Genomic DNA, 26,775 nt, shown 5'->3' with positions numbered 1-26,775 from the left:
TTTCTCAACCTTTCACCAACACTGAAAAACCACTTTCATCAGAAGTCGATCGACGTATCGATAATGTATCAGGGTATCGAGAAAATTTTCAAAAGATAACACGAAAAGAACTTGTAATCTTTGATATCCTGCTTGAAAATTATTTGTTTTAACTTTCTTTTCTATCTCGAATCAGATTTAAATTACAAACCATTTTAATTACTTGACTCATCCTTGTATTGTATTATAGAAAAGTAGAGAATAGAGTAGGGGATAATTAAAAATCTCAGGAACAGATTTTCTCGGTGTCGCCAGCCTTAATTGCAAAGAGTCGACCGGAATTGCATTCGAACCAGTTGGAATTCCCTTCTGGAATGAAGCGATCTCCGGAACGTAACTAAAGCTGGCTTCTTCAGCAGACCGGAAGTTTGCGTTTAACGTCGTTGATCGTTTTAATCCCGCGAGACATCTATTTCGATTCGATTTCATTGTTTTCTTTGAATGTTCTTTGGTACCTTAACCCTTGCATTTGTTTGTAAAAATTTTTCAATGGAATGCGAATATTTTACAATTAGCGGTTTATCCTTTGAATGCTCGAATAGAATCTCTGAAATTAATCTCAATTAAAAATTAGTTGATTAGTTGTAAAATTGAAATATCTGTCTTGCAAAACCGAAACAAAATTGTAGAATAGAATAGAATTTAATTATCGTATCGTGCTCCTTTGTAGTAAACAATTTTCTACGTTAAAGTTGATTAAACCTTTCTGAATTCCTTTCTTTCAAACTAATTTCTACAAAACATTCACTATATCAAAACATATACCATTCAGTTCAAAATAAACTAAACACATTGCTTCGAAACTTAAAATTACCGCGTACGTTTAGGAAATCAGAAACTAATCGAATTTAGTTTAGCAATATCGAAAGTTGCCGAGGAGAAATCGAATCAGAACTAAACTCGTTCGTTCCCCGATGAGATTTGACCGTCGCGTTTCAATGCGTTTTAACAAGCAAACGGAAACCGTACAAACGTTTAGACAAATCTCGTCTCGACGGTGACACACGGCTGTGACAGCAAAAGCTTTACACGCGTTCTTCCATCCCTTTCGATCATGCCAGTTGCGTGCATCTGCGAGAATGCAACATAAAGAAAAGACGCGGCCTGCAGCGTAGTGTGCAAGCAGTAGTAGAGCCTAAGCATTCATAGGGCGTCTCGTTTTCCGTTTACCTATACTCCTTGACGGACTCCCTGGGAAGGGCTTCGATTCTATTCGAACAATAACTTTTTTATTTTTTGTGCAATAATTACTTTTCAATATTAGGAAATCAGGGTTTGAGTTATCTTATCTTTGGATGATAGGAAATTTTATAATTTTATTTGCAATTTAAAAAATTCACAACCTCCACATTTCTTTTCGCCAAATATCATAACAATTTTCAATGAAATCAATAACTATTTGCAATGATCCTTTATCCATATTCCTGATATTTTTCAATAGTTGTGCCAATGAATTCAGTGATTTTTAATTAAAAATTCAAAGTATTTTCTCCATTCGAACGGGATTCCAATTAATTTGACGAATAGACTCGTGTCGTTGAGTTCCACCAGGAAGGCAAACTAATTCAAAGAGGTCGACGTCGACACCGGTATCGTAGTCGTTCGCACCCAGGGCGAGATCTTTTCTCCGCGACAGGATACGAGCGCAGAGAGTGCGGTTCGTCGAGTGTCGAAGTTAATCAAGACGAAGGATCCCTGAAAAATCCAGGGTCGCTCGAGGCCATCGGAGCTCTCGAACACGGGAAATGAATTCCGTTATCGGCGGTGAACGCTTTGAAACTCGCAGCCCCCGATATCTCTTCTCCTTATCTATCTTCGCCATCCTTTTTTCCATCGTACCTTCTGTTCTCCATCGTCTAAACATCGACGTCGGGATTCTGCGATCGCGATAGAGTGCCACCCTGCTTACCGGGGGACACGATACGTTTTCTATCTCCGGATCGAGAAAAAGTAACCCCTCCTCTATAATATTCCGTCGTTCAGCTCGTTAATCGAGAACGATCGTTTCGCTATCAACGACCGGAAGATTCACGCATTCTTCGTACACACGACACGAGAGGAAACCGTTTGGATAAAAAATAAAAAGCATAAGCTAGAATCCACAGAGTCCAAGAACCGAGAGAGAAAGAGAACAAAAATGAGAGTCGTTCTAGGATGAACCTTATGGGAGCACAGAAAAACGACAAACATCCATGAACAATCACAACAACAACAACAACAACAACAACATGAACAATATATAACAGAAACAGTAACAGGCAAGACGAACAACATGCACAAAAAAAAAAAAGTAATCGGTATGAGAATATTTTTTCTATCACACAAAAATACGCCGTAGATCTGCCAGGGTACCTTCACCAATCATCGGGAGATAATTTTCTACATACCACCACCACTACCACCACAACCACCACCGAGTATAATGTGCCCGATAACTGTTTAACAGACAATATAAATAGATAGAGCGAAGTCGGGGGTGGCACAACCCTCGGCAAAGCAAATATTATTGTCAAAATACGAGTCTACCCTCCAGTATATATATATATATTTATATATTAAATGCTCACCACCACAACGTTTTCGCAAAGGCTACCAGTGCACTCACAGACAAACATTCTCGATCGACCACTGTTACCGTCCAGAAATTATAAATAAAAAAGATCAATATATAAAAAGAGAAACAATATATATAAAAAAATATAAAAAAAAAATGGTATAGAATATTTAAGAAAGATCCACCTACTCCGGTCACCACCGAGAGAAATCAGAATACAACATCCCTTTGTCGTTTACCCGTTGAAAATATAAAAAAAGAAATATATATATATATTTTTTTCTGTCTATCTCTTCTTGCATCTGTGTATATATACTTCTTATCTATCTGTACACATATATATATACCCGTACATATTCTATCCTCTTATTGTCGCTTGTTATCGTACGCACACTACAAAAATAAAAAGAAATATATATATATATAAGAAACGGGATCGACTTATATAAAACTAACCTATATAAAAAATAAAAGAGAGGAAAAGACACACATGTATGTATATATATACATATACGACGTACGTACTACGTACCCCCTTTCCCACCAGCAAAAAAACAAACAGTAACAACAACAACAACAACAAGCACAACATCAACCAAAAGTAACATATGTATATGTGTGTATGTATATACGTATATGTACGACGAAAAGGTGTATATATAGAGGAAAAAAAAAAAAAAAAAAAATACGGGACGGACCGGAGAGGCCCGGACACGATGTTGGGTCGCAGGAATATAGCGGCAATACAAATAACGATAATAGAGGAGAACGTCCAAAATGGAACGTGGAAACAAGAACATGGGGGTTGTTATGTTGGAATGTTTGTCTGTGTGCAGATGCAGCCTACTCGTTGTTCACTTGACGGTGATGATGGATTCACGGTGGAACCGAGTCAGGGCCCGGTGAGAATGTTGGGGCTTAGGCAGGTCTACGGCTCTTACACCTTCTCCCCTACTACTACTACTACTACTACTACTGTCTTCGACGAGTGAGAGTGATTACGACGAGTCTGTGAACACGCGGACCAAATCGTCCCTGTATCTCGACAGCTCGAGACACATGGGGGTCGATCACGGTAAGTCAGTACACGTTAAATGAAACAGTGTCTAACGAAGTTTACCAGGACAATCTGTTTCTTACTCCTTTCTCTATCTCTCTGATATGTTTCATAATTTTTTGATCAAACATTGATATCATCTAGGAAATTTTCTGAAAGGATTTTCTATTTGCGCAAAAGGTGATATTTTAATTTTAACTTTGTCTCTTGGTTTTTTTTTTTTTTTTTTTTTGCTAATACCACCCTTACCTCTGCTTAACCCTTTCGCTGCCACAGAGCTTTTGTATTTGAAAATAGAATTGCAAAATTATTTTATTCCAAGCATCCACAGCGAAAGGGTTAATGTACGATTTTATGAAACGATTTTTAATTACGAAACATCAAGATTTGTTTTGTGCGGTAAAAGTTTTTTGTGAAAGTGTAAATTTCTCGTTTCGTTGGTCAGTGGAGGGAGATTAACCGAACGAACGATATTTCACGCGAATGAAAGAGCATTAACGTTTTACGTACACCGATTCGAAAGGATTAACCAGGCGGACAATGGGTCTCGACGGGAAATAAAGTGTTTTATTTTGGAATGGCGATGTATAACGCTTGTATCCTGGTTGTCACGGTAGGCGACGCGGGGGTGGTCCGAATCTATGCACGGATGTTTGGGAATCAATAATAAACTGCACGATCGAACGGGCACAGACAGAAGAGTCCGTTCGGTTTTGTGCGCAACTGTTCGATAAGCATCGTGGATAGAAAGCGATCGGACGGTTTTTACTATCGGTTGTATTATCAGGAAACGGTGATCGATGATACGTCAATTTGTTACGGAAGAACGATGGACGGCTGTTCGCGTGGAGATTAAAAACTCCCGGGATTAAGAAAGTTCTGATACGGATTCGTGACTCGATTCGTAACCCGACGTCGGAAGTTTTTAAAGATACCCGATCGAACGATGGCTTTTTCCCTGCTGTTTCAAACGTTCGATGGCTCTCGGTAAACGTAACTAGTCGAAGAAAAGTAGACGGAACGGTCTAAGTAAAACGTTCGATGAAATTTTTTGCCTTGATTTTCCTTCGGCCCGATTTACGGTCATTTGATTTCTATTGTCTCGAAGAAAACTGTTGAAAGTCACTGAGATAATTAATTCTCTCACTCTCGATAATTAATTCTTAGTAAATCAATTTATTTAGACATTCTGTTCTTGGAATTTTACTTTTTTCATTAAGATTATTAATGGAATTTTGAGAGCTTCGTTTAAAATTATTAATTTTCAAATTTTAATTAATATCAATAACGTGGAAAATAAAAAATAGAAGGTACTTGATTAAGAACTCAGTTTCTCGTTAACAGCGTTTATTTAGTGAAAATTGTTGCATTGAATATTAATACAATAGGTCAGCCAATGGCAATTTGTCAAAGCGGCAAGGCCGTAAGCGGAAGTACCCGAGGCTGTTCAGAAACAGAAACAGAGAGGACACAGCTCACAGAGGATCACGAGCCATGAGTTAGTACATACGCACGCGTGACGTTATTAATTAACCACAGAGAGGATAGTGATTGCGATTGGTCCCGTTGTGTACACTTCGATTCGAAACAACCTGACGTATGCATTTGTGATTACATGTCCAAATCGTTAGACAATAGATTGAATCGAATTCTGTTTGAACGTTGCTTAAGCTTGTTTTTTTAAGCACCGAGAATTTTACTTTGCCTCCTGATCCTTTTCTGATCGCGTTCTACCATTTGGGTTTGGAAGTTTTTCTTTTGATTAGATTTTGCTTTTATCACGTTTACGAGCGTTTTTATTCCTCCATCGACCCCTGTACATCCACGATAGTCCAGAAATAGGGCCATCACATGATTTTGTTCTCTTATCGTAGCTTATCCTTTTTATTGAACAATATATCTTTTATTTCACGCTGCGAACCACTAGCGAAAATAAACTAAACATGTTAACTTCAATAGTATAAATAAATACACGTAATAATATAAATTAGCATATTGATTACTGTGAGGGATGATTATTGATCAAAATCACAAACTTAATATTATTGAATAATTTAACAATTGTTTTTAAAAAGTGAAGGGAATTTTAATTGAGTTGTACTAGTTAACCAGTTGTTCTACCCTTTTCTCTTTTTTTATCGTGGATTAAAAATTCAACATCGAGGTCTTTCTCTGAGGTGCTTGACAAAAGAGGACAAACCCTCTGGTTGTTGCTCGCTGCGTAAAAAAACATGCCCCAGTTTTTGCAACTTTTTCCAGTCAAACGATGCTGCAATTAGAAGGGTGTTTTCGGCCACGTATCGAGGTAGACCTCCGAGACCCTCGACTGTAGGTTACTGGAAAATACGATCCACTTTGTTCTGGTGATCGTGTAATTATAGTTTTTCATGACCCTAGCTATTGTCCAACACGATTCCCATGTGTAATTTTATTTTTCCTTTGATAAATCGTTTCGTGGTAATTGATAATATCTTATTAATTTATCAAAAATTTCATTATTTTCATGGATTATTACATTTTGAGAATAAGGGCAGGTTCTCTAAGTATTCCTTCATTATCTTGAAAGCTTATGCATCGCGTAAATGAAGTTACTTAATATAGAAGGGGGTAAGTTTTTCCCTCGCCCTAGGAAGCAATCAATTTTTCGTCATTTCTGACCCACCATTTCTCATTAAGCCCAGCCAATATAGTCGTTGGCAGCGTATGTCAGAATTTCGTTAGCCTACCTGAGAAGCCATCGGTTCCAATATCCGATTTTAATGGTCCCCGAAGGGTTTGCGTAGGGCAATTTATAACGTTACAGCCCACGTTATGGAGGGTAATGGATCATTAGTCTCATGGTGGATGGCAAAGTCACCTGAAACCTTGATGTTTGTGGGGTTTGACATCAGATCATTCTGTTGACATTTTGGCTTCGAAATTTCGTAATGAAGCAATTAATCAAAATTAAATTGTCGTATCACTATGACCAATTAACAGATATTACATTTTCTAACAAACAAAAAGAATTTATCCAAAAATTTTTAAAGCATACTGTGCTGAATATTTTCTCTCTGAACTTTAGAAAATTCAAGGGATAATAAAAGAAGGCTTGTTTCGAAAATGTAGTTCAAAGTCAGCACGAGCATGATGTGCTTTTGAATTGGAGATAGAAAAAGAGGTAATAACGAAACGTTTGTCCGGCGGACAGGTTATCCAAAATCGCAATCTCCAAGGTGCTTGGCGAGACCTACAACTGCCAATATCGAGTTTCATGGACTTGTAAGGGTCTCTATATGACTCGGGTGTACAGTTTCCCAGAGTACGTTTAAATTTGTTTCGATGTTTCTGTAGCTCTGTTATTAAAATGTTCCCATTGCTCCTGAACATCAACACTTTTAGAATATTTCGTCTAATGGTGAAATATTCCTTGTTCCTTCTATAATAGACACGGTTAACCATTGCAAAATTAGAAATTTTATTTCAATTATTATTCTAGACTCTCCTAAAATTCAATAATTAGAAAAATTTTTATCAACTGCTCTACGTAAAATTTCCAAGAGAATTCAATCGCTTAATCCAAAGAGACCATAAATTCCCTGGTAATAAATTCGGATCTCCAAGAAATTTCGAAACGAACGATCGTGCAATTATCGATCCGAAAAAACAAACTATTACAGCAGTGCAAATAATCGTGCGATGACGTCAGTCATAAATTATCCTAAATACTATCCATTCACACCGGAAGAGGGAAACGAGCTAGAAAATCAGTTTTAACCGAGTCCCGATTGCAGGAAAATCAACGTCAATACCGACGAATCTCTCCGGCGGATAGTTCGTGATTTACGATCCTCCTGCACCGTCTCGATCGAAATATTGCACCGCGAGGAAATTTAAATAAAGATCCCTGTCGATTTAAGGACGCTATTACCAGAAGTATGCTCGGTCAAAATTGCGCGACAGAGTATTGATTCCCCTTTCCATCGAATTTTCGTCCTGCCTCCATGAAAAAAAAAAACCGAAGAGAAACTTTCGAGGACTCTATAAAAGTTGAAGCTGCCACATCCGGTCGATGTTTATACACCGAAACCTCCGGTGACTTGAGATTATTACTTCCCTACCGATAAATTTAACTTTTTCTCATTTAATTCAAAACAACCTTCTCGTATTTTCATAAATAATGAAGTTTTGGCCAATATAAATAATTGAATATTTCTAGAAATTATAAATAGGTATTTCATTCAGAAATCAGGGATCTTATCCTTTTAACGAGGTTGGATGGATCTCCGTATCTTTCACGATTTTTCCCTCCAAGCGTAATGCAAAGAAGCGATGCACCGACAGTCGTGGAATGAAGATGCATCGTTCCCGACGGATTGCATCGTTGCATCGAGTGTCGGCACGCGATATCGAATATTCGAAATCAATATAGGTTACAGCTAGCTGTATCAACGACGTTGCTTCACTAACACACCTCGAAGGTTACGTACACCCACGTAGCGAACCGTGTACGTAATGCGGTTTAATATAGACCAATTGTATACGGTTGGTTTCGGTGGCGAAGCAGCAGAGATTGTATCTCCAGGCGACAGGCAACAGCAGGCCGAAGGAAAACATCTGACACACGGCAAACTCTATCTTGAAAGCAAGCGTACCCGGAAGCTGTGTTGTCGATGGGTGTCCTGTTCGCGAGACTCGGTGAACCGACGGCCAAGACAATTTTCTTGATTTCTTTTTTTCTTTATTGAAACAGGATGTCATTGAAAAATTGGGTGGTTTGGGAAATTGAAATTTGAAAAACAGGGAGTTGTTAGGAAAATTCGTAGCAATTCGATATGAAATCATCCAGAATGGGATCGAGTGATGATGGAGGTACCTTCGCGCTGTTACAGGATCGAGTGCACACAAAAACGACGCAACCGGAAATGGAAGACCGGCACCCCTGTTGGCAGAGCCCAGATACGGCGCCGCACCCCAGCCATACGGTAAGTCTCTCCCTATTTTCTCTCCTCGACTCTCCCTTTGATAGTCAAATTAAGCGAAGCGAATTGGGAGAGCGGATGACCCATCGAATGGAGATGGCTACAGATTTTTCCTGAGAGCCGTGCGAAAAACTCGGTCCGTCTAATTGCATAGCGGACGATGCAGTTTTCGAACGATTTTCCTTTTTTATCTTCCTGAATTATTCATGAGACGATTATTACCCTGATTTTTATCTTCCTCCTAGAATAACGTCCCTGTGATGCGACACGTTGTAAAAATCATTATATTCAACGTAAGTTAGGTAACGTAACTCGTTAAGGGGTGACAGAAGGGCACGTTTCCGTTTCGGAAGTTATTACCGTAAGTTGCAACGAGACTAACGAGACTGTAGAAATTTTGACGGGAAATCGATATCGTAATTGTAGCGGAGTTATGTCGTGATCGAACTGTCGGAAGTAAAACTATAGGACGAAACCCAATCCGAGTTCGCGACGTTCTGTTAAAGAATAGCAGCCAATAGGAGAAGCTCGATAACGAAGTATTCTTGATCGATGGCTAACCCGTTGCTAACGACAATTATATCAATTCTGTGCTAAATCAAAATATCAGTTCCAGAACGCTGTACTTGTCTGTCGCAATACCGATGATCGATATCGAACAGTTGCATTGCAGTTGCATTTGAGTTGCATTTGGAAAATTTTCAAGAAATCATCCCTGCAATATGAATACAAAATACATTACTCCTCGAAAGCAATTAAAATCATAAAATTTCATACATGGCCTAATTTCTCTTTCATTTGATCGTCGATACTGTAAACGAGCATTCGATCTAACCGATTAATATTTCCTCTCTTGGTGATTAATAGGTACGCGCAACAGTCGCTCGATTTCCATAATTAGCGGTACTGAATAAAATCCACCGGACGCGAGAGGACATCCCATATATCCTTTGGTTTCTCTTTGTTTCCAGGTTCCACGCCACAGGTAACTTTTCCCCCGGGTGCCGGCCACGATCGTTACGAGGAGAATTTCAATGGTCCAGCAACGTATGCGGAGCCGTACGTTGAGCGTTACGGTATTAAGAGTGATTTTAGCGGTCGAGAGCCTTTGCATCCCACACCACCTCGGCCTGGTTACGTACCCACCTTGGGACAAACACCACCCTCGAGCACACAGGGCTCTGTGATGATGGTTTATGGTTTGCAACCGGATAAAGTCAACACCGACAAGCTGTTCAACTTGTTCTGCCTCTATGGAAATGTAACGAAGGTACGTCGATATTTTCACCGTCCTTCTATCATGGCGTCTTATGACGACATACGTACTGAAGGTGTTCAAAACTGAGATCCTCTTTCTATAAAAATAATTATCACTACTATAGGAGATGGTATGGTAAAAATTATCACCTTGAATATTTTTTAAATTGTTAAATTTTGCCCCTGCTCCTATAATATGGAGCCTTTTAGATACTACATAATTTTTGTGAATAAGTATTATTTCATATCCCTAAAAATAATAAAGATAATTAGGTAGCCCATCCTGGTACTAATACTGGTAATAAAAACACCGTTCGTTGTTGTATGTTATTATAAGTAACTGCTAATGGATTGCCGTTGGTTCTGTGACAGGTGAAGTTCTTGAAGACGAAAGAGGGATGCGCGATGATACAGATGGGCGACAGCATAGCCGTGGAACGGTGTTTACAGAATCTGAACAACGTGACGATCGGGACGGACGGCAGGTTGCAGCTCGGTTTCTCGAAACAAGCTTTCCTCTCGGACGTCACCAACCCCTACATTTTGCCCGACAAGACAGCGAGCTTCAAGGATTTCACGGGAAGCAAGAATAACAGGTAAAGTTAAATAACCCCAGGTGTTGAATATTCTACTTTCCATCCCTCTTACACCCGATCCTATTTTCGGATCACCTTCTGTTCTAGTTACATGTTTGCCCCGTTGCAAACTCTTCTCGACTTTATTCCTATTTCTCGAACAACCCCGCGTGTGATATACAATTTCTGTCGTTCACTTTGTGATATAAAAGGGTTGGAAGTTTGAGAAGATGTATAAAAATAGGTGGCTAAACTTTGATAGTCTTCATTCTTTTTGATCTATAAACTTGAAGAATTTTAGAAATTTTTCTGGAGAATTGTTAGAAATCAAAGGTTATCTATTTTCTTATCAAGTTCTCTACAGTACTAGATCTCTTTTGATAAATTATTATCTTGACAATTTCTTTTTCTAAATATTCTTCCATTGTTAATATACAAATTAGCACGTATTGTTCAATAATTAGCTATTTGCAGTGCGCTATATTATCATTGTATTTTACAAACTTCGAAACAATTTCTAAGGTCTGGTCGTTTTTAAGAATATTGAAATTAGTACTAGAAGTATTTGAAAGGTGATCAATGCGTAATCGGGCTCGAATCCTGCCTGGACGTTGAATGAACGTTAATGAGCGAAGCTACTGGTGGATGAACGTTTAGCATGGAAAGGAAGAGAAACGTGCAGCGATTAATGACGTCTTTCCTTCCGGAGCAAGCTTCCTACGGATTTAATATTTGTTCGATGAAAAGTTAATTGCAAGCTGGCCCTTTCAAATGTCTCCGTTTTTGACGTTCGCCGTTATATACGTTCGCGAGAAATTAATTACAAGCTTGCAGTGGGAGGAGGGTAAAAGTCGGAAACGCGTTTGAAATCCAATGGGAATCAGAGCTTGATTCATCTGTTTCCGATGATACATAGTACTCCGCGGTACAGTTCCTTTCAAGGCTAAAAATTTATCGCCTGGAGGAAGTTGAGGAAATATAATTTTCAAACGTCTACGGAGATAGAGAAGATACATTTTCATGGCCCACTGCAGTAATTTTCTTTCTTCGTATCTTTACACTTGATGTATTGCATTGTTGTATGACGAATTTCGAAACGTAGAAATTCTGAGATCATTTGATCACATAAAAGCATTGTAAAATGATCCTTGTGGCATATCAATTTTCAATATAAAATGATTGGTTGCTAGTTGTACCAAACAATAAATTCTGACACAATTTCATGACAGAAAAGTATCATAAAATAATACTTATGATACACCAAATTAAAGCTTGAAGTTTCATAAAAATGTCTGTATAAACATTTCATGATTATCTTTATTACAAAATAAAATAAACGTTGAAAACCATCGACAGGTAGTATTGCAAATTTAGTGAAAATTTTTTTAAATGAATGACAGATTATATTTTCATTTTCTCTCTGTTAAATTATAAACATATGAATCCCAAATTGATGAATATGTTTACCATTATTAATTACAGGTTCCTTAACCCCGCAATGGCCAATAAAAATAGAATACAACCACCCTCGAAGATCGTTCACTTTTTCAACACACCTCCAGATTTAACCGAAGAAACCGTACACCGTGTGTTCGTTGAACGTGGAATTGAAGCACCCACGACAGTGAAATTGTTCCCCTTAAAATCGGAACGATCGTCGTCCGGCCTTATCGAATTCAGCAGTGTCGGTATCGCGGTAGCTGCCATCATGGAGTGCAATCACACAGCACTGGAAAACAGCAGTGAGTATCTTTAATAAATTTTCATTACACTATACATTATATTTAATCCTCTCGTTACTAGAGCTATAATCTGCAACTTTTCATAGCAGTATTCTTTAACACGTTAATTGTTGCATGTAGTGCAACACGTTATAATTATTGTAATTGACCTAGATAATTACCGGTTTAATAACCACGTTATAATTGCTTATCGTTTAATTTTCTAATTTACATTTTCCATTGACTACCTTTCGAAATTAATATACATAATATTAATGTTAATTGGAATTTTCTTGAAATTTTTTTTAATTAAATGTTAAGATGATTCGTGACTTCATTTATTAAATGCTTTAATAATTAGTGGGATGAACTTTAGAAAAAATCTATATCCTTTTGCTTGAATATTATGAAAGGGTTAAATTAATCTTCAAAGTTTCAATAAGTTAGCTGTTAATAGGAGTATACAAACTGTTAGCTGTATGATAAACATAGAACTGGTTAGCAGAATTAACAGAGTTGATGAAGACACTAGATCTCTACCAAAATTTCAATCCATCAAATCGTTACAAGACGGTAACTAAGTTCTTCGTGTTCATCTAAACTTCCGTCGATATCTGTGCCACTCAATCCACGCTTCTACTTTAAACTTAACTTTGCCAAATCTTGTTCACAAATAGAAAGAAGCTCTCGATCAGTCTTCTACGTTCTACCCTAGTTTAATTCCTGGTCGACTTTGCACCAACAGACTAGGAAGTTTATTCTGAGGTAAAACTTCAGCACTTCAAAGGTTTTTCTATTACCAAAGGCAAGCTTCTCAAGATAAATGTCATTATAGAGTGTAAATTATTGAATTACTTCAGTTTCTCTTTACCTCGTACGAACTCAGAAAAGTTCAAGTATTTTAAAATATTTATTTAAAATAAATTAAATTCCTTCGAATTTATCAAAACTCAGGACTGTAAATATGTACTTAAATTAAATTTTTATCATAATTTGTCTCATTAACCACAAATATATATTGCATCAGTAAATAGGTATGAGCACTTGCTCCGAATTCTACGATTTCCTGTCGGCGTAGAATTATTGAACAATAGTGTGCCAACTTGTGTCAGTTTATTTTCTCAAGGATCTCTTCTTAAATATCTTATTGATACTTAAACTTTGGAATGTGATCTGTGTCTCCAAGTATTATTCTGACCCAGTATGTTATTATGGTTATTCTGGAGTCTTGGAGTCTATGTTCTCCAAAACCAGATAGTAAATGATGCGAGACACTGTACCCTTACCTTTAGTCAAAGAAGCCTACATTGCACCCAAGGTGGGCCAGGAATCCAGGTGTTTTTTGTTGGATAAGAAGGAAAGAGTGGTAAAAATAAAATGTTCAATTTAAAAGGCAGAAAGAATGAATTTTTCCATTCTAACATTATCATTTTATTCTGTTTCAGACGGCAAATTCCCGTACATAATGAAGCTGTGTTTCTCCTCATCGCGCACCATACCCACGAGTTTCCCGCCCAGCAGCGGCAGCACGTCGAGCAATTCCGCCGGTAATGGGCACGTCAAAATGCAGCAGGACTCGGAATAGAACGGCGAGGTCCAGGGCCAGCAGCGTCAGCGTCAGCGCCAGCGTCCCTCTCTCGCCCTGCACCCGTTGTGTGCCCCGACGGGCACGGCCCTGCACCCAGCCGCAGCGATAACACTATCCCCGGTATTACCGCCACCTGTGCCGCCTCCATTGCCGCCTACCTGCGTCCTGATCGCCACGCCGACACTATATCCAACCGTGCCACCGCCGCCACCGCCTCCGTTGCCTACATTCTGGCCGTATTGATGAGAGGAGCAGGCCTACATGGAGGACGAGCCAATACCCAGAGGGATGGTCTCGTCGTCAATTTTATTCATCTACTCCTCGCCTCCTGGTGGACTGGCCGAAGGATCACAGACGCTGGTCGCTGGAAGTGTATCGGTTGGCTCGAGGATCAATGCCGGACAGCACGGCCTCGAGAGTCGAGGACCAACGAGATTATCAGTGTTTCAAGAAATCACGGAAGATGACGTAGTTGGCACACGGTACGGATCAAGGTACTGTTCGAAGGTCATCGAGGATCGTCAGACGGAACAGCCGAGAAGCAGCGATGTTTACGATCAACACTTTGTTCTATTCATTTTTTCTCCTCTTCCTCCTCCACCTCCTCCTCCCATTCTTCATCTTCTTCTGTCTGTTGTTTCTTTTATTCTTGTGTTACTTTGGCGAGGTCCGGGTATACGTGCTTACCCCGTTCGAAGCCGTACGCCACAAGTGTCAGTATTATGCCGAGGCGGATCTTCTCGTCGACAGACACCAAGACGGCAGAGAGAGAGAGACTGTGCTCGCGAGACGGAGAGGATTCGCTTCATCGTTCTGTCCTTCTGTCGGACACACGAGGATTGTACATAATGTTCGAGGGTGGAGGCCCGCCGTCTGAATGGGAATCTGCCGTTAATTGGCAAGGATTTACATATCAAGGGCCGGGCAAAACGATACCTAGTACGCTTCACGGGTAACCATCGTCGCGTTCGCTTATTATTACCTTGGCCGTATCTCTTCACCGTCCCATCCCCCCGATGGTTTCACCGCGAAACAAAAGACGGTCCCGGTGTTTGCGACGAACCGTTCTCCTCGTTTGTTCGTTCTTCGTGGCACGCCATTTTCGGGTTCGTTTCGTGGCGAGGCCAGAAGACACCTTACGCGATCTCGATGCCGATGCGCACCCGCATTCCTCGTTGACCATTTTATCATGGGATCCAATAAATCGGAGGTTCCTCATTGACCATTAGATGCTACACACCGGATACAATTATCTCGAGAGTGTTCAGAGGATCTGAATCAATCGTGCACGCGAAAACAAAAAAACAAAATCGTGTGATGTTTAAGAAAGAAAATAGAGAATCCGACTCGCGAGAATCTTTTCTTTTGCTCTACGGCAAAGAGGACGAAAGCTCTATCGTCTGTCCGTTGTTTTATATACTCTGTACGTGTATATATTATAATATCGATATCTATACATGCACTTCGAACAAATATCTATTTATGTTTTCACGTTGTTCAGATTTTATTTTACAACGCTTGGAATTGTGCTCCGAGAAAGTGTGAGAGATCGTGTGTGCGCGCGCGCGTGTGTGTTCATGGGGGTGTTAGTTTTTTTTTCGGGCGTCGAATCTCTGATCCTTCGATTTATCCGCTTGCGAATTATCTGCTCGCGATTCGTCTCGAAAGGTCGCTTCTTCTTTTCGCGTCGCACGAGGAAGCTTCTCGCGAGTCTAGGTTTTCTTTTCGTATAAGAAAGAAAGTGAGAAAGAGAGAGGGGTGAAAATCGGTCCCTGCTGCGTGTTTGTGGATTCGAGATTCGTTTATTGTCCCCTGCTCCATCGAGAGGGGAACAGAAACGAACGATCGAGGGGGGTAACGTTCCCTCAGAGCTGTAGTGTTCAGGTTGCGACGATGGACTCGGTACAATTTATTTATTTATTTGTTTTGTTTCTTTTTTTTTTTTAAGAGAGATGAACGGACGAGCAACCGGAAAAGCTTAATATTCCCACGAAATAAAACGCCCGTACACTATTGATCAGATCGCGGACTGTGAATTGAATTTTATATTGAAGACAATGAAAAATCGACGACACACAATATATTAGTGGTCCCTCGGCAATATTTTGTCGGGCCGCGGGACGTTTTTATAACGAAAGGTTTTAGATCTCCGATTTGAAAAAAAAAAAAAATGAAACAAGCGACAAAATATGCTAAAAATAATAATAATAATATTAATAACGATAAAAGGATAAAGGAAGTAACGAGTTGTGTGTGTTTGTTTTTTCTCGAAGCGAACCAAATGAACTACTAAAAAATAAATAATATTAAATAGAGAGACTTTACTCGGCCATACGTAACGTAAGATAATAAGGAACAAGATTTAAACAAAACAAAAAAAGGGTCTAAAACACGCGTTGGTTACCCTTTCTTAAATGCCTGTGTGCGAGAGAGAGCGAGAGAGAGAGAGAGAGAGACCTAAAGAAGAATGAGAATTATAACTTAAATAAGGGGAATTTAAAGAAAAAAAATAAGAAGTGTTTATATTTGAGGCAATATTTGTTACAATACAGCTAGAGCATAAGTTGTATATCATTTTAAGGGGCTCAGTATATAAAAAGCGATGATCCTTGCTGATTACAGACATAGCACACATGAGAATATAAAAAATGAACAACATGCAACGTGTAACGAAAGGATACACGTTGTACGTTGATTAATTAGCAAAAAGTTTCTTCTTGCAGAAACTTATCAATCGTAGAGTGATATATATATATATATATATATCTATATGTGTGTATATCAACGCAAGAATAACACAAAGGTACTAAGCTAAGGAATTAAGAAAAACCGCGGATCAATAATAATTCGTTTACACTCTTTTTCTTTCTTCTATTTCTTTCAATTTTTCTTTCTTTCGATATTCGCGTTCGGGAGAACTGAATAATTATCGTTACATCACATTCTCGTACTTTTTTTCTTGTATTAAAATGATTCTTATTAATATTATTATTATTATTATTATTGCTATTATTCGTCGTTTCTAATGTGTAACCATATACATATATATATATATATGTATGTGCGAGGGGAATAAGTTCACACTAGGATACGTCACTGTTTTTATCCTCGAAGGATTTCGTTTTAAATTTAGCGAGCAGGACCTAAAGAATTGAGATGAAAATAAAAAAGAAACGCGTGAAGTAGATAATAAGCAGATAGGAGTCTTGTAATCATATCATAAAATTTTGTAGATATTAACATATTACATGTGATCCGCGAGAGTACGGCGTTATTTAAATCCAAGAGTGTATCGTCTCGCGAATTCGCGTGGTAGAAGAAAAAGAAAAAAAGGAATTTATGCTCGATTTTTAGATGATAAGATCAAACGCAGAGTTTCGATGATTTTAGGTCTCGATCAAAGGATCCGATTCCTCGAGAACGAATCTTCTTCTCCCTATTCTTTTTTTTTTTCTCTCCACACATACACACGTTCATACGCTTCTGCGTACCTTGTGATAATGCATTCGTAGTCGTTACGTTGCCCATTCCTAATTGATATATTCCACGGTGACGATGAGAAACGAGCGACAAGGCGGGCAAAAGTCGGTGGACGAAGGTAGACGATACGTTCTCGAGGAATTCCATCCGACTCCCAACCCGATCAGAATCACCTAGGTACACCTCCAACCGGAGAACAAACTATAGATACAAGAAAGAATGGAGAAACTTTAATTAAAAATGAAAAAGAACAAAAAAATAATATTGTAATTGAGAGGTCAAGCACGCATGCCAGACTGTCGCTTATTTTCTGACACTTTACCTGTAACATGATGACCGTGTGGCAAATCTTACGCTAGTATATATATATATATATATATGTGTGTATATATATACATTAACAACGAACACGTTCGCGGACACACGTTTCCACGTGCTCTGTGTATTTCTATGTGTCACACCAAAAAGACAAAACCACCCACATGTGTGTTACTTCTCGATCCTCCTCTCGTATGTTTCGCGACGAACAGAGGTGTCACGGTTTTACATTCTTTACATTTAGCTCTTCCCCACCGTCGCGAGTTGTTCCGTGATCGATTAGAATGATTCCTAAATTCATCTAGAGTCTAGATCCTAGATCCTCCGTGTTTAAAAAAAAGAAGGAACCGTGCGTATCGTGTGCGCGTATGGGAGTAGACGAGATTTCCTCGTGCAACGCGAAGGGGATCGAGGATCCACCTTCGCGGGGTAGATAACGGTTTCTAAGCTGCTTGTCTCTCGCCTAGATCGACGGCGGAAGGGTTAAATTTAAAGACAGACAATTTATAAACGATCCCTGACCGCCTGTTCCATCGGAGGACGACGAGCTTCTTTAAAAAGCTCGACTTTTTGGTCGCCTAGTGTTCTGGACGACCCTGATATCGTTTGCAAAGATGTTCGCGTCGCATATATTCTTTCGGCCCTCCTCCAATGTACATAGCTTTCTTGTTCGCTCCTCTGTGCGTGTATGTGTGCATGTGTGGGTGTATGAACTCGTTACGCGAACACGTAGGAACGCTAATGATCGTTGTTTCATTTACTTTTCTCCTTGTTTTTTTTTTCTTTTTTTCCATGGACGACTAAAGTGTACAAAGGAAAACGTCGATGTTGTCCAGAACACGGGTCCTACGTGTATGAATGTGTGTATGAGTGAGCGAGCGATCGTCCTCCGACAATGGGCATGGAACAGAGAGAGATTCTTCTTATATGTACAAAAATCAAATTGTAATTGTAGAGTGTAGAGAGTCTGTAACGGTACAGTATTCCAGGTAGCGTCTAAATAGCACTGTGTTAACACACCGACGAATAAGCAAAACATATTATTAAAAAGAAGAAAATGAAAAAAAATAATAAAACTACAGAGATAATTACGTCAGCATACGAAACTCGAGGTTGTAAAGAGAGCGCGAGTTTGATAATTAAACGAATCGAGGAAAAAATATGAAGAAATTGAAACGAGGTGAAACCAGTTCGTTTTTTCGAATCTTGAAACACGATGATACATATCCCATCTTGTATGTATATATTTGCAGTTTTTTCCCCATGTGAAACATTTTCAATTAAATCTCGACGATCGATTCTGTAATTATGATTGATTAGTATTATCGCGACTTAACGACGATGTTGACGATTTAACTATTATTATTAATTATTGATTCTTAATTATTATTTATGGTTGGCCGATTTTGTGAAAATCGCAACGAATTAAGTAATGTTACAACCGACGATCGACATTGCGTTTAAAAGCGTTAGGTTTAATGTTTGTAGTTAGGTAATGTTAGGTAGATCGGAGAGTAGGTACATATCGTTAATATTGTTATCGATTAATAGTATTGCGAAGAGGAAAAAAAAAAAAATAATGATACGAAAAAAGGTATTACTGCCGGGAGCGCTTTGATTTCTTTTGTACCTAAAGTGGCTCGAATTTACAACATTCGCGAGATCGTTGCGATACTGAACATTTTCCAAAAGTATGAGATTAAACAAGTATCTGAACGACGTCTCGAACAAGTATCGTCGCGATCTCGCGTTAAATGATTACTTTAAACGAAGAAAAAAGAATATTATATTTTTGTGCACCGAATCGCATCCGGTGCCGAGCGAACCCGAAGCTAAGAGAAATATCTTTTCAAGTATTATGTGTTCTACGTTGATACTATCGTACGTATAGCTTTCGAATATCGCTGCCTAATAATTTTTATTTTTCATGGAACATCTTCGGGTGTCGCGAGGCATCGCGAAGCGGGATAACGTAGGGCGATGACAAAATAAATCAAAGCGCGGTAACCTTTTTAGCGAAACCCTTCTTCCCCTCTAAGTATTACCGAGCAACATATACCTGTCCCACATATCAGAATCTTACGTATCCCACGCGTCATATCAATGTTTCTAAGCGTTAGCCCTAATGTATCCTTTTAATCATTTCTCCCCGAATCCCTTTGTCCCCTTATCGGGGGTGAGATTTCTATCCCAAGAAAATTTACGCTGTACCAACCTTGTCCCCGATCCTTGTTCATCCCTTGTCCCGATAAAAAAAAAATGATCCACCTCGTTATTGTACATCTGAGCCAGAAGGGTCTCTATGCTCTGTCTTCCCATCGCTGCGTCAAAAGACAAACTAGATGTAATAAGATTTGTTGACTGTATACATTATTATACATTGATTGTACACGAATCAGCAACATCACACACCCACGAATACTCGATGTCACACGGACACACACTTACACACAACAAGGGACACTATCTTCCAGCCACTGCGTCAAGATAGACCAAAATGGATCGGTAATGCTGATCGTCCTAAGAGATATTATTTTATTATTGAAATAATTTAGGGAGGATACGTGGATCCTTGCGATTTTAGGGTCGATACAGAGGGTGAGGAGGTTGAGTCGCTTTGGTACAAAGATTCGTGATTTTTAGAATGGAAATTTTCATTTGGGAATGATGGAATTTTAACCCTCGAGATTTTGTCATTAGATGAATTTGAAATTTAGATTGTTATAAGGGTGATTTTAGTATATTGACTGCCATATGTGGGATTTCCTTAGGAATCCATATTAGATATTAGGAATTTTTTAAATTGTCTAATTAAGTGCTTTAAATTTTGAGTAGAAAACCTTCAGCATCACAGTGGGTGTTTTGATTTTTAATATATTAATAATTTTTTAAGTTTGAAAGTTTTTGAAATTGAAATTTTAGCACTGTTGCCTTGAACATTTCTGTGATGTTTCTCGTTTTAATAATTTATAATAAAACTATCGTTTTATGCATTTAAAAAGAAAATTTAATTATGCTGTATGGGGTCTGAAATCGCTTAGAATAAATTTCCACGAAGTTTAAAATATTTATCCTGGATACTCCAGGGAGATTCTGTGCTTCTTGAAGAAGTTTTAGTCGCAAATTTCTATGATCGATCGAGCATTAGCCGTCCATAATTAGCCTGTGATGTCGCAGGGGCCGTTCATTCGGTACACTAGCTTCAGATACGACACGTTAGAAGCGATCGTAGACATTTTACACATCGTGGCCACACCACCGGTGACAGACGAAGATGACACACAACCATCCAAGATTAAATTTAAAAGATAAAAAAAAAAAGAAAGAAAGATAAAAATAAACACAGGAGACACAGACACACATCCAGCATATGATTACTCTTTAAACGAATAACAAAAGGATAAAAACAAAAAAAAGTAATAATAATTAATGATGTAATGTGTATATTAATACTTGTATGTCGTACGCTCTAATGTTGTTTGAAGAGTTATTTGCGAGTCAATTATCTGTGCCTAGCAGCCCTGTGCACCCTATCAAATGTACCACCGTTCAGATGAAAAATTAAAAAAATAATAATGGGAAAAAAATAACAGAGTGAAAGATACTGATTGAACCAAAAAAAAAAAAAAAAATATATATATGTATATATATATATACAACAGCATCAAACAAAAAATAAATACGAACGAACACACATACATACATACGCCGAAGAAACGAGCATATAGATGTGTAGTTTCGAGCAGACACAGTGTTACGAGGTACACTCGTGTGCTTTTCACCGACAACAAAACAACAGTAACAACATATTACAAAAATAAAAAAGAGCGAAAGAAAAGTGAACGACAAAAAAAAAATAAGAACGAATTCAAACCAACAAACACATGAAAATGAAAGATGAATTAAAAAAAAAAGACAAAAACAAGCAACTTGCACCCTGTATACATAGTTCGCACAATGATCTGTTCCTATTTTGGAATCAGTTTTTTTCGAATTTGCCAAGGAATGTATATCTACAGATTCTATATGAAAAAAAAAAGATACGAAATATATATAGAAAAAAAAAAAAGTGATTATGAAATATAAGTATTGAAATCCATCAGTTCTGGAATTGTTACCCTTCCGCAATCGTGTGTTGTTGCCAATCGCGTCTCTCCCGTCGTCTGTGATCCGAAACGATCGACAGAGCGAGAGATAGAATCGCATACGAGGATTGATAAAAATTCACTCGTTCGTCATTCGCTTATTCGAGCTAATTAGCTGAGCCTAATCGTACGCGATACGTCCGCTTCGTTTCGTGCAACCCTCTTAGTAGTCGCGCGACATCCGTTCGCGACTATGACGACGATCATTGCGATCGAAGGTCCACTAGAACGGTTGTCATGATTAAAGAGATCACTGGGAAAAGGAAATAGAGAACAGAAGGCACGTGAGAGAGGGTGTTACAGCTCGTTTCTAGTGGCGACTTTTTCGACGACTTTGTACGCGTTTTTTCCGCTCGATACCGAGCAACTCTTTCAGGGTACCACTTTGTAAAGAACGTTCGTTGAACGTTACATAGCGCAACGTGATTTTTTGAACCAAAAAAAAAAAATAAATAAATAAATAAACAAACAAAAGTAATAATAGTGAAAGTTCGAGATAGATCTCGCGATTTTTTCTCGCTCGATTGAAAAATTAATTAACAGAAACAACAAAGAGGCAGACAATTAAATGAAAAATATACGTAGACCGTCACACACTGAACACAACAGCACAACCACCACGATCCACGCATATCCATATTTATATACGATTATTATGTATACGTGTGTATGTGTATCAATCACCGACAACACTCACCTGTTTCGTTGTTGTGCGACCATCGTACCACCATACATGATTAAACGTTGCAGAAGTATGCGGGACGCTTGTACACACGTGTGTTGAACGAATTAAATTGAACAAATATAATTCAGAACACTTGAGAAATCGATCCACGCTTCGTGCTCTCTGTTCACGCTGCCAGCAAGGTTTAATAATAAATCTTTATTTGCTACGAGAGGAAGTAGGAATATGGGGTGAAAATTAATCAAATTTAAAATAATATATTTTAGAATTAAATTTGTTAATTAAATTATTAATCATTCAAGTTTATTTTCCAGGGTAAATATTTGACTGGTATTATTGTTTATTATAAAATAAAATTACTTTGAATTTATTGTCTTAACTACCCTCAATTTGACAATCTAAATTAAAGACATATAAACAGTCAGCATAAATTAGTAGAATTAATAGGAGTTAGATTGAAAAGTTTGCCCTAATTTTTCTTTTACGAAAGAAACTGTTAAACCTTGCTGCACAAACGCGACTAAAACCACCCTTTTTCGCAATCAACCCCATTCTGTTTCTTTCCTTTGAAACGTCGTCAGTGATTAACATTCTGGAAACACGAAAAATGGAAATAAAATATCGTGTACTCTAACGATCCGTACTCGTGATTATGATTCACCTGGTGAAATAGTGGGCGATCGATCTCAGAAGGGGTAGAACTCGCGGAGGGTTGAACAGAGAGGCGAAAAGCGTTCCGAATGAATCGGTTAACGTTTGTAGAAGCGACAGGTTGCAAGGGACACGATAGAAAGCATTTGAAACAAATAATAGGGAGAACAATGGGTTACTAAAGGAGAACATCGAGCACAGAAGAATAATTACACAGAGAAAAAAGAGAGAGAGAGAGAGAAAGGAGAGGAGTGAAAGTGTTTGATAGAATGAGAGGTAGAATGAGAGAGAGGGAGAGAAAGGAGATTAGGTGGAAACTTGAGAGTGAAAGAAAATAAAATTTCAAATAAAAATAATAATGAAAGGAATATTGAAGAGAGCACACTCACTGAGCGCCGCTAGTAAAAGACATGGTAGGCTATTATTATCGCTAAATTAGTCGCTAGCCGATAGTGATGTAGTTTACCCTTTAGAGTTATTTTAAGTTCTTAATTATAATATGGTTACTATTAAATTTATTATCGTATCACATTACACACTGTAACACTTCTATTATATAATAACAAGAAAATATTTACCTGTGCATATTGACATATTAATGGAGTCACATCATTAAAACATATACTTACTCAATATATTCAGCGTCAACGACTCGATTCATTGACACCCACACCATATACCATATGCATATACAGAGTGTTCACCATGACCTATGATAGTCTCGTTATTTTTATAAATATTGGATATAAAAAGATTATTTATATAAAAGTCATAGGGGATGAAGGGGTAGATATATTTAAGGAAATTAATTTTTCTTTTACATTGTTGCGTTAGTAGGTATAAGGTCAAGTTTTCTTTCTTTTTTTCATAGAGAGTTATGAAGTTCTTTTTTCAGTAGTTCATTAATTAAATTTTTCTTCACAGTAGAAAACCTGCATGATTTGTTCTTTAATAGTGGAGCACCTAAACTTGTAAAAATAATAAATTTTATAGAAATTATTTCATACAAATATATTTTCTCTTTCGTACTACGTAACTTTTTTATATAAACAGTCCTTTTATATTTTAAATATTTATTGAAAAAATGGAACTATCGCAATATGGACACCCTGTACAGGATATATGTAATCGATGGTACAAACATAATATCTGGTGATCTTGCATGAAAATGTAGATCGAAAATGTAGAATAAAATTTTGTTGGACTCTCTTTTCAAGAACATCCACTTCAGATTATCATACTGGTGTGTATAAGCTGTACCAATGTTTATAGTAATCTTGATATTGCTGAGAAGCAAATTTTTATTACTGTTCTCTATCTTTATGTATTTGTTATATAGATGTAGATTTTCAAAATCAATATTCTTGAAAAGAAAAACTTATGCAACAAAATTTTATATTATATTTCCGACTTATTTTCTTACGTATCATTAATTATCTGTTTGTATCACTACGTACATCCTGTATACCTCTATTCTCAGTGACACATTCTTCCCTTTGGAAGATCGAAGATGACTAAGTAAAAAACTACCACCCCTTCTCACGACGATCACCACCGATTTTATATTTATTTAGTTTTTCCCTCCTATATAAACGTTGACTCCTTTAACTACATATTTTATTATTGTATAATTTATTGTACTGTTGAACCATGAATATTTAATTTCAAGAATATTATTGAAAAAGAAGTTCCAAATATTTTTCTGTTTTTAAAATTGATTTATAAGTTATATTCGAACGTGATAAAATTTTCAACAAGTTCAAGTGTTTTATCGTTTATCACGAACATTTAATTTTAATTAATTTAAATATAAATTGTAAATCGTTACGAATTATTCGTTTATTTTGTATTTTATTCCTTCTGTATTATACTAACACGATTTTTGGTTCGAATATTACCTCCAAAACATGAAACGAGACAAAAGGGAATACTCGGAGACTACTTATTCATCACCTCAAGAAAACGACACCCAAATGGATTTTCTATTCACAAAATCACCACCAGTTTGCAGACAAAGGAATACATCGTACCTGGTTCACATAACGATTTTAGGGTAAAGGACAACAATTTACTTAAACAACAGTGTACTTCAACTTTCATGGAACACACAGTTATGTACCTCGAATTCTGTGATAAGATAACTTGTGCAATTCTTCTCTCTGCAAATACACAACGAGTCTAGATGTTCATTGCGGGAAATGTCACGATAAATTTACTTGTATCTTTATTAGTTTTGAGATTCGGTTGACTCCTTTCTAATTGTAAGACAAAATTTAGTTCTGTTCATTTTTAGTAAATGCTATTTTAGAATTTGTTGCCTCACGATTGTTGAATTCTGTAATTGAATTTAAAGCATTCTTTTTTTTTTGTTATGAAGTATTAATATTGATTTTATAAAAAACATTCGTCTTCCAGGGATTAACATATTTTTAATATAATAGAAATTTTATAATTTTTAAACATTTTCATAACAAGCTCGCCACAAACAAATGGGAGGCCGAGTCCTTCTATAGAACGTAATATCAGGATCTTGATAATGGCTGCCTAAAATAGAGCTGCTTGAGCATGCAATCGATTCACACGAGCTTTTATTAGTAATTTTCGCTAGATCCAAACCGTAAGTATGCGCATGTGTTTCAGCATCTACTATAAGAATTTCTCTTGCCTGTTGACAGTGACTACACATCCAACAAGACTGGACATGCCATTGTTCCCGAGGGGTCATCATTTTGGGGGTAACAAACACCCCCAGGTGAGATTAAAGCTGCATGTGGAGTGCATAGTCGACATGACAGCCGTGCCTGTTTTACTAGTCCATCTTTTATCATACCTTGCACTACAACCGAGACCACAATTTTGATTCCCTTTGGTTCGATTTCTTCAGACCAGTCAAAATCAGCACAAACTCGACAAATTATTAAAATAATTGTTTGACAAACTTGTATTCACTTCATGCGCCTTGATAAATAAATTATTTTAAAAGAGCAATGTTATTATGTAATATCCTAAATTTCTTTGCAAGTTATTCATTTAATTTCCTCAATTTCCCTTCTGAGTAATTTATTTAATGACGATGATTAAATTCTTCTCTCATTTTATTTATTCAATGTACCTAACGTCGTTTCTAAATTATTTATATATATACAACATTCAATAACTTTTTATCTTTAACAAATTATAAACATAGTGTACATGAAAATCAAACTTAAAATACAGTAATTACATCTTAATATGAGAAATATAACCCTGAATGAGGTGCGATCTTCTCAGTCTTCCAGCGACCGCCGGGGGATGCAGATCAACCTGTTAAACACATCCTCTTCTAATCTTCTTTCGGAGGTTATTTGAGTTAACTTATTCATTTTTTTCGTTTATTAAATAAGCTCATCAAAGAGCCATATCTTTTATTTATTCTTTTATCCCTCCTTATAGGTCCCGACTCACTTGTTCCAATTATTTATTATTTTATTTCTACTTATGAGCCAAACCATGCATTTTTTAGTTATTCATTATTTTATACTTCTTCATGGGTCAAGACGCACGCTTCCTCATTATATATTAATTTATTCCCCTTTATGAGCAAAGCGAGGAATACCCTTAAATCACTTTATTCGCACAACCCTAACATTCGTGCATGCCTTACATCTCTGCATCCTTTACATCACTGCATCCCTTATATCGCTGCAACCCCTACATCCCCACATCCTGTATCCCTTACATCACTGCATGCCTAATATCCCTGCA

The 26,775-nt window shown here is 37.5% G+C and overlaps 1 protein-coding gene across 3 annotated transcripts in view; it reads left to right on the top strand.

Annotated features, from left to right (window-relative positions):
• The window catches only part of sm (heterogeneous nuclear ribonucleoprotein L), a 110,100-nt gene extending 88,687 nt beyond the window's left edge, over positions 1–21,413 (top strand). For 2 of the 3 annotated variants that reach the window (XM_034316785.2, XM_034316786.2), the window contains exons 7-11: positions 8,522–8,614; positions 9,583–9,881; positions 10,241–10,464; positions 11,926–12,185; positions 13,610–21,413. In XM_034316785.2, coding sequence (XP_034172676.1) covers positions 8,522–8,614; positions 9,583–9,881; positions 10,241–10,464; positions 11,926–12,185; positions 13,610–13,749 — 1,016 coding nt within the window. In that variant the 3' untranslated portion in view covers positions 13,750–21,413. The remainder of the gene's footprint in view (positions 1–8,521; positions 8,615–9,582; positions 9,882–10,240; positions 10,465–11,925; positions 12,186–13,609) is intronic. The other variant, XM_034316788.2, reaches the window with a different exon arrangement.
• Positions 21,414–26,775: the final 5,362 nt, after the last annotated feature.

Source organism: Osmia lignaria, chromosome 16, assembly GCF_051020975.1.
Source record: "Osmia lignaria lignaria isolate PbOS001 chromosome 16, iyOsmLign1, whole genome shotgun sequence".
In the NCBI taxonomy this organism is placed as follows: Eukaryota; Metazoa; Arthropoda; class Insecta; order Hymenoptera; family Megachilidae; genus Osmia; species Osmia lignaria.
This window is presented reverse-complemented; position numbering and strand designations above follow the sequence as displayed.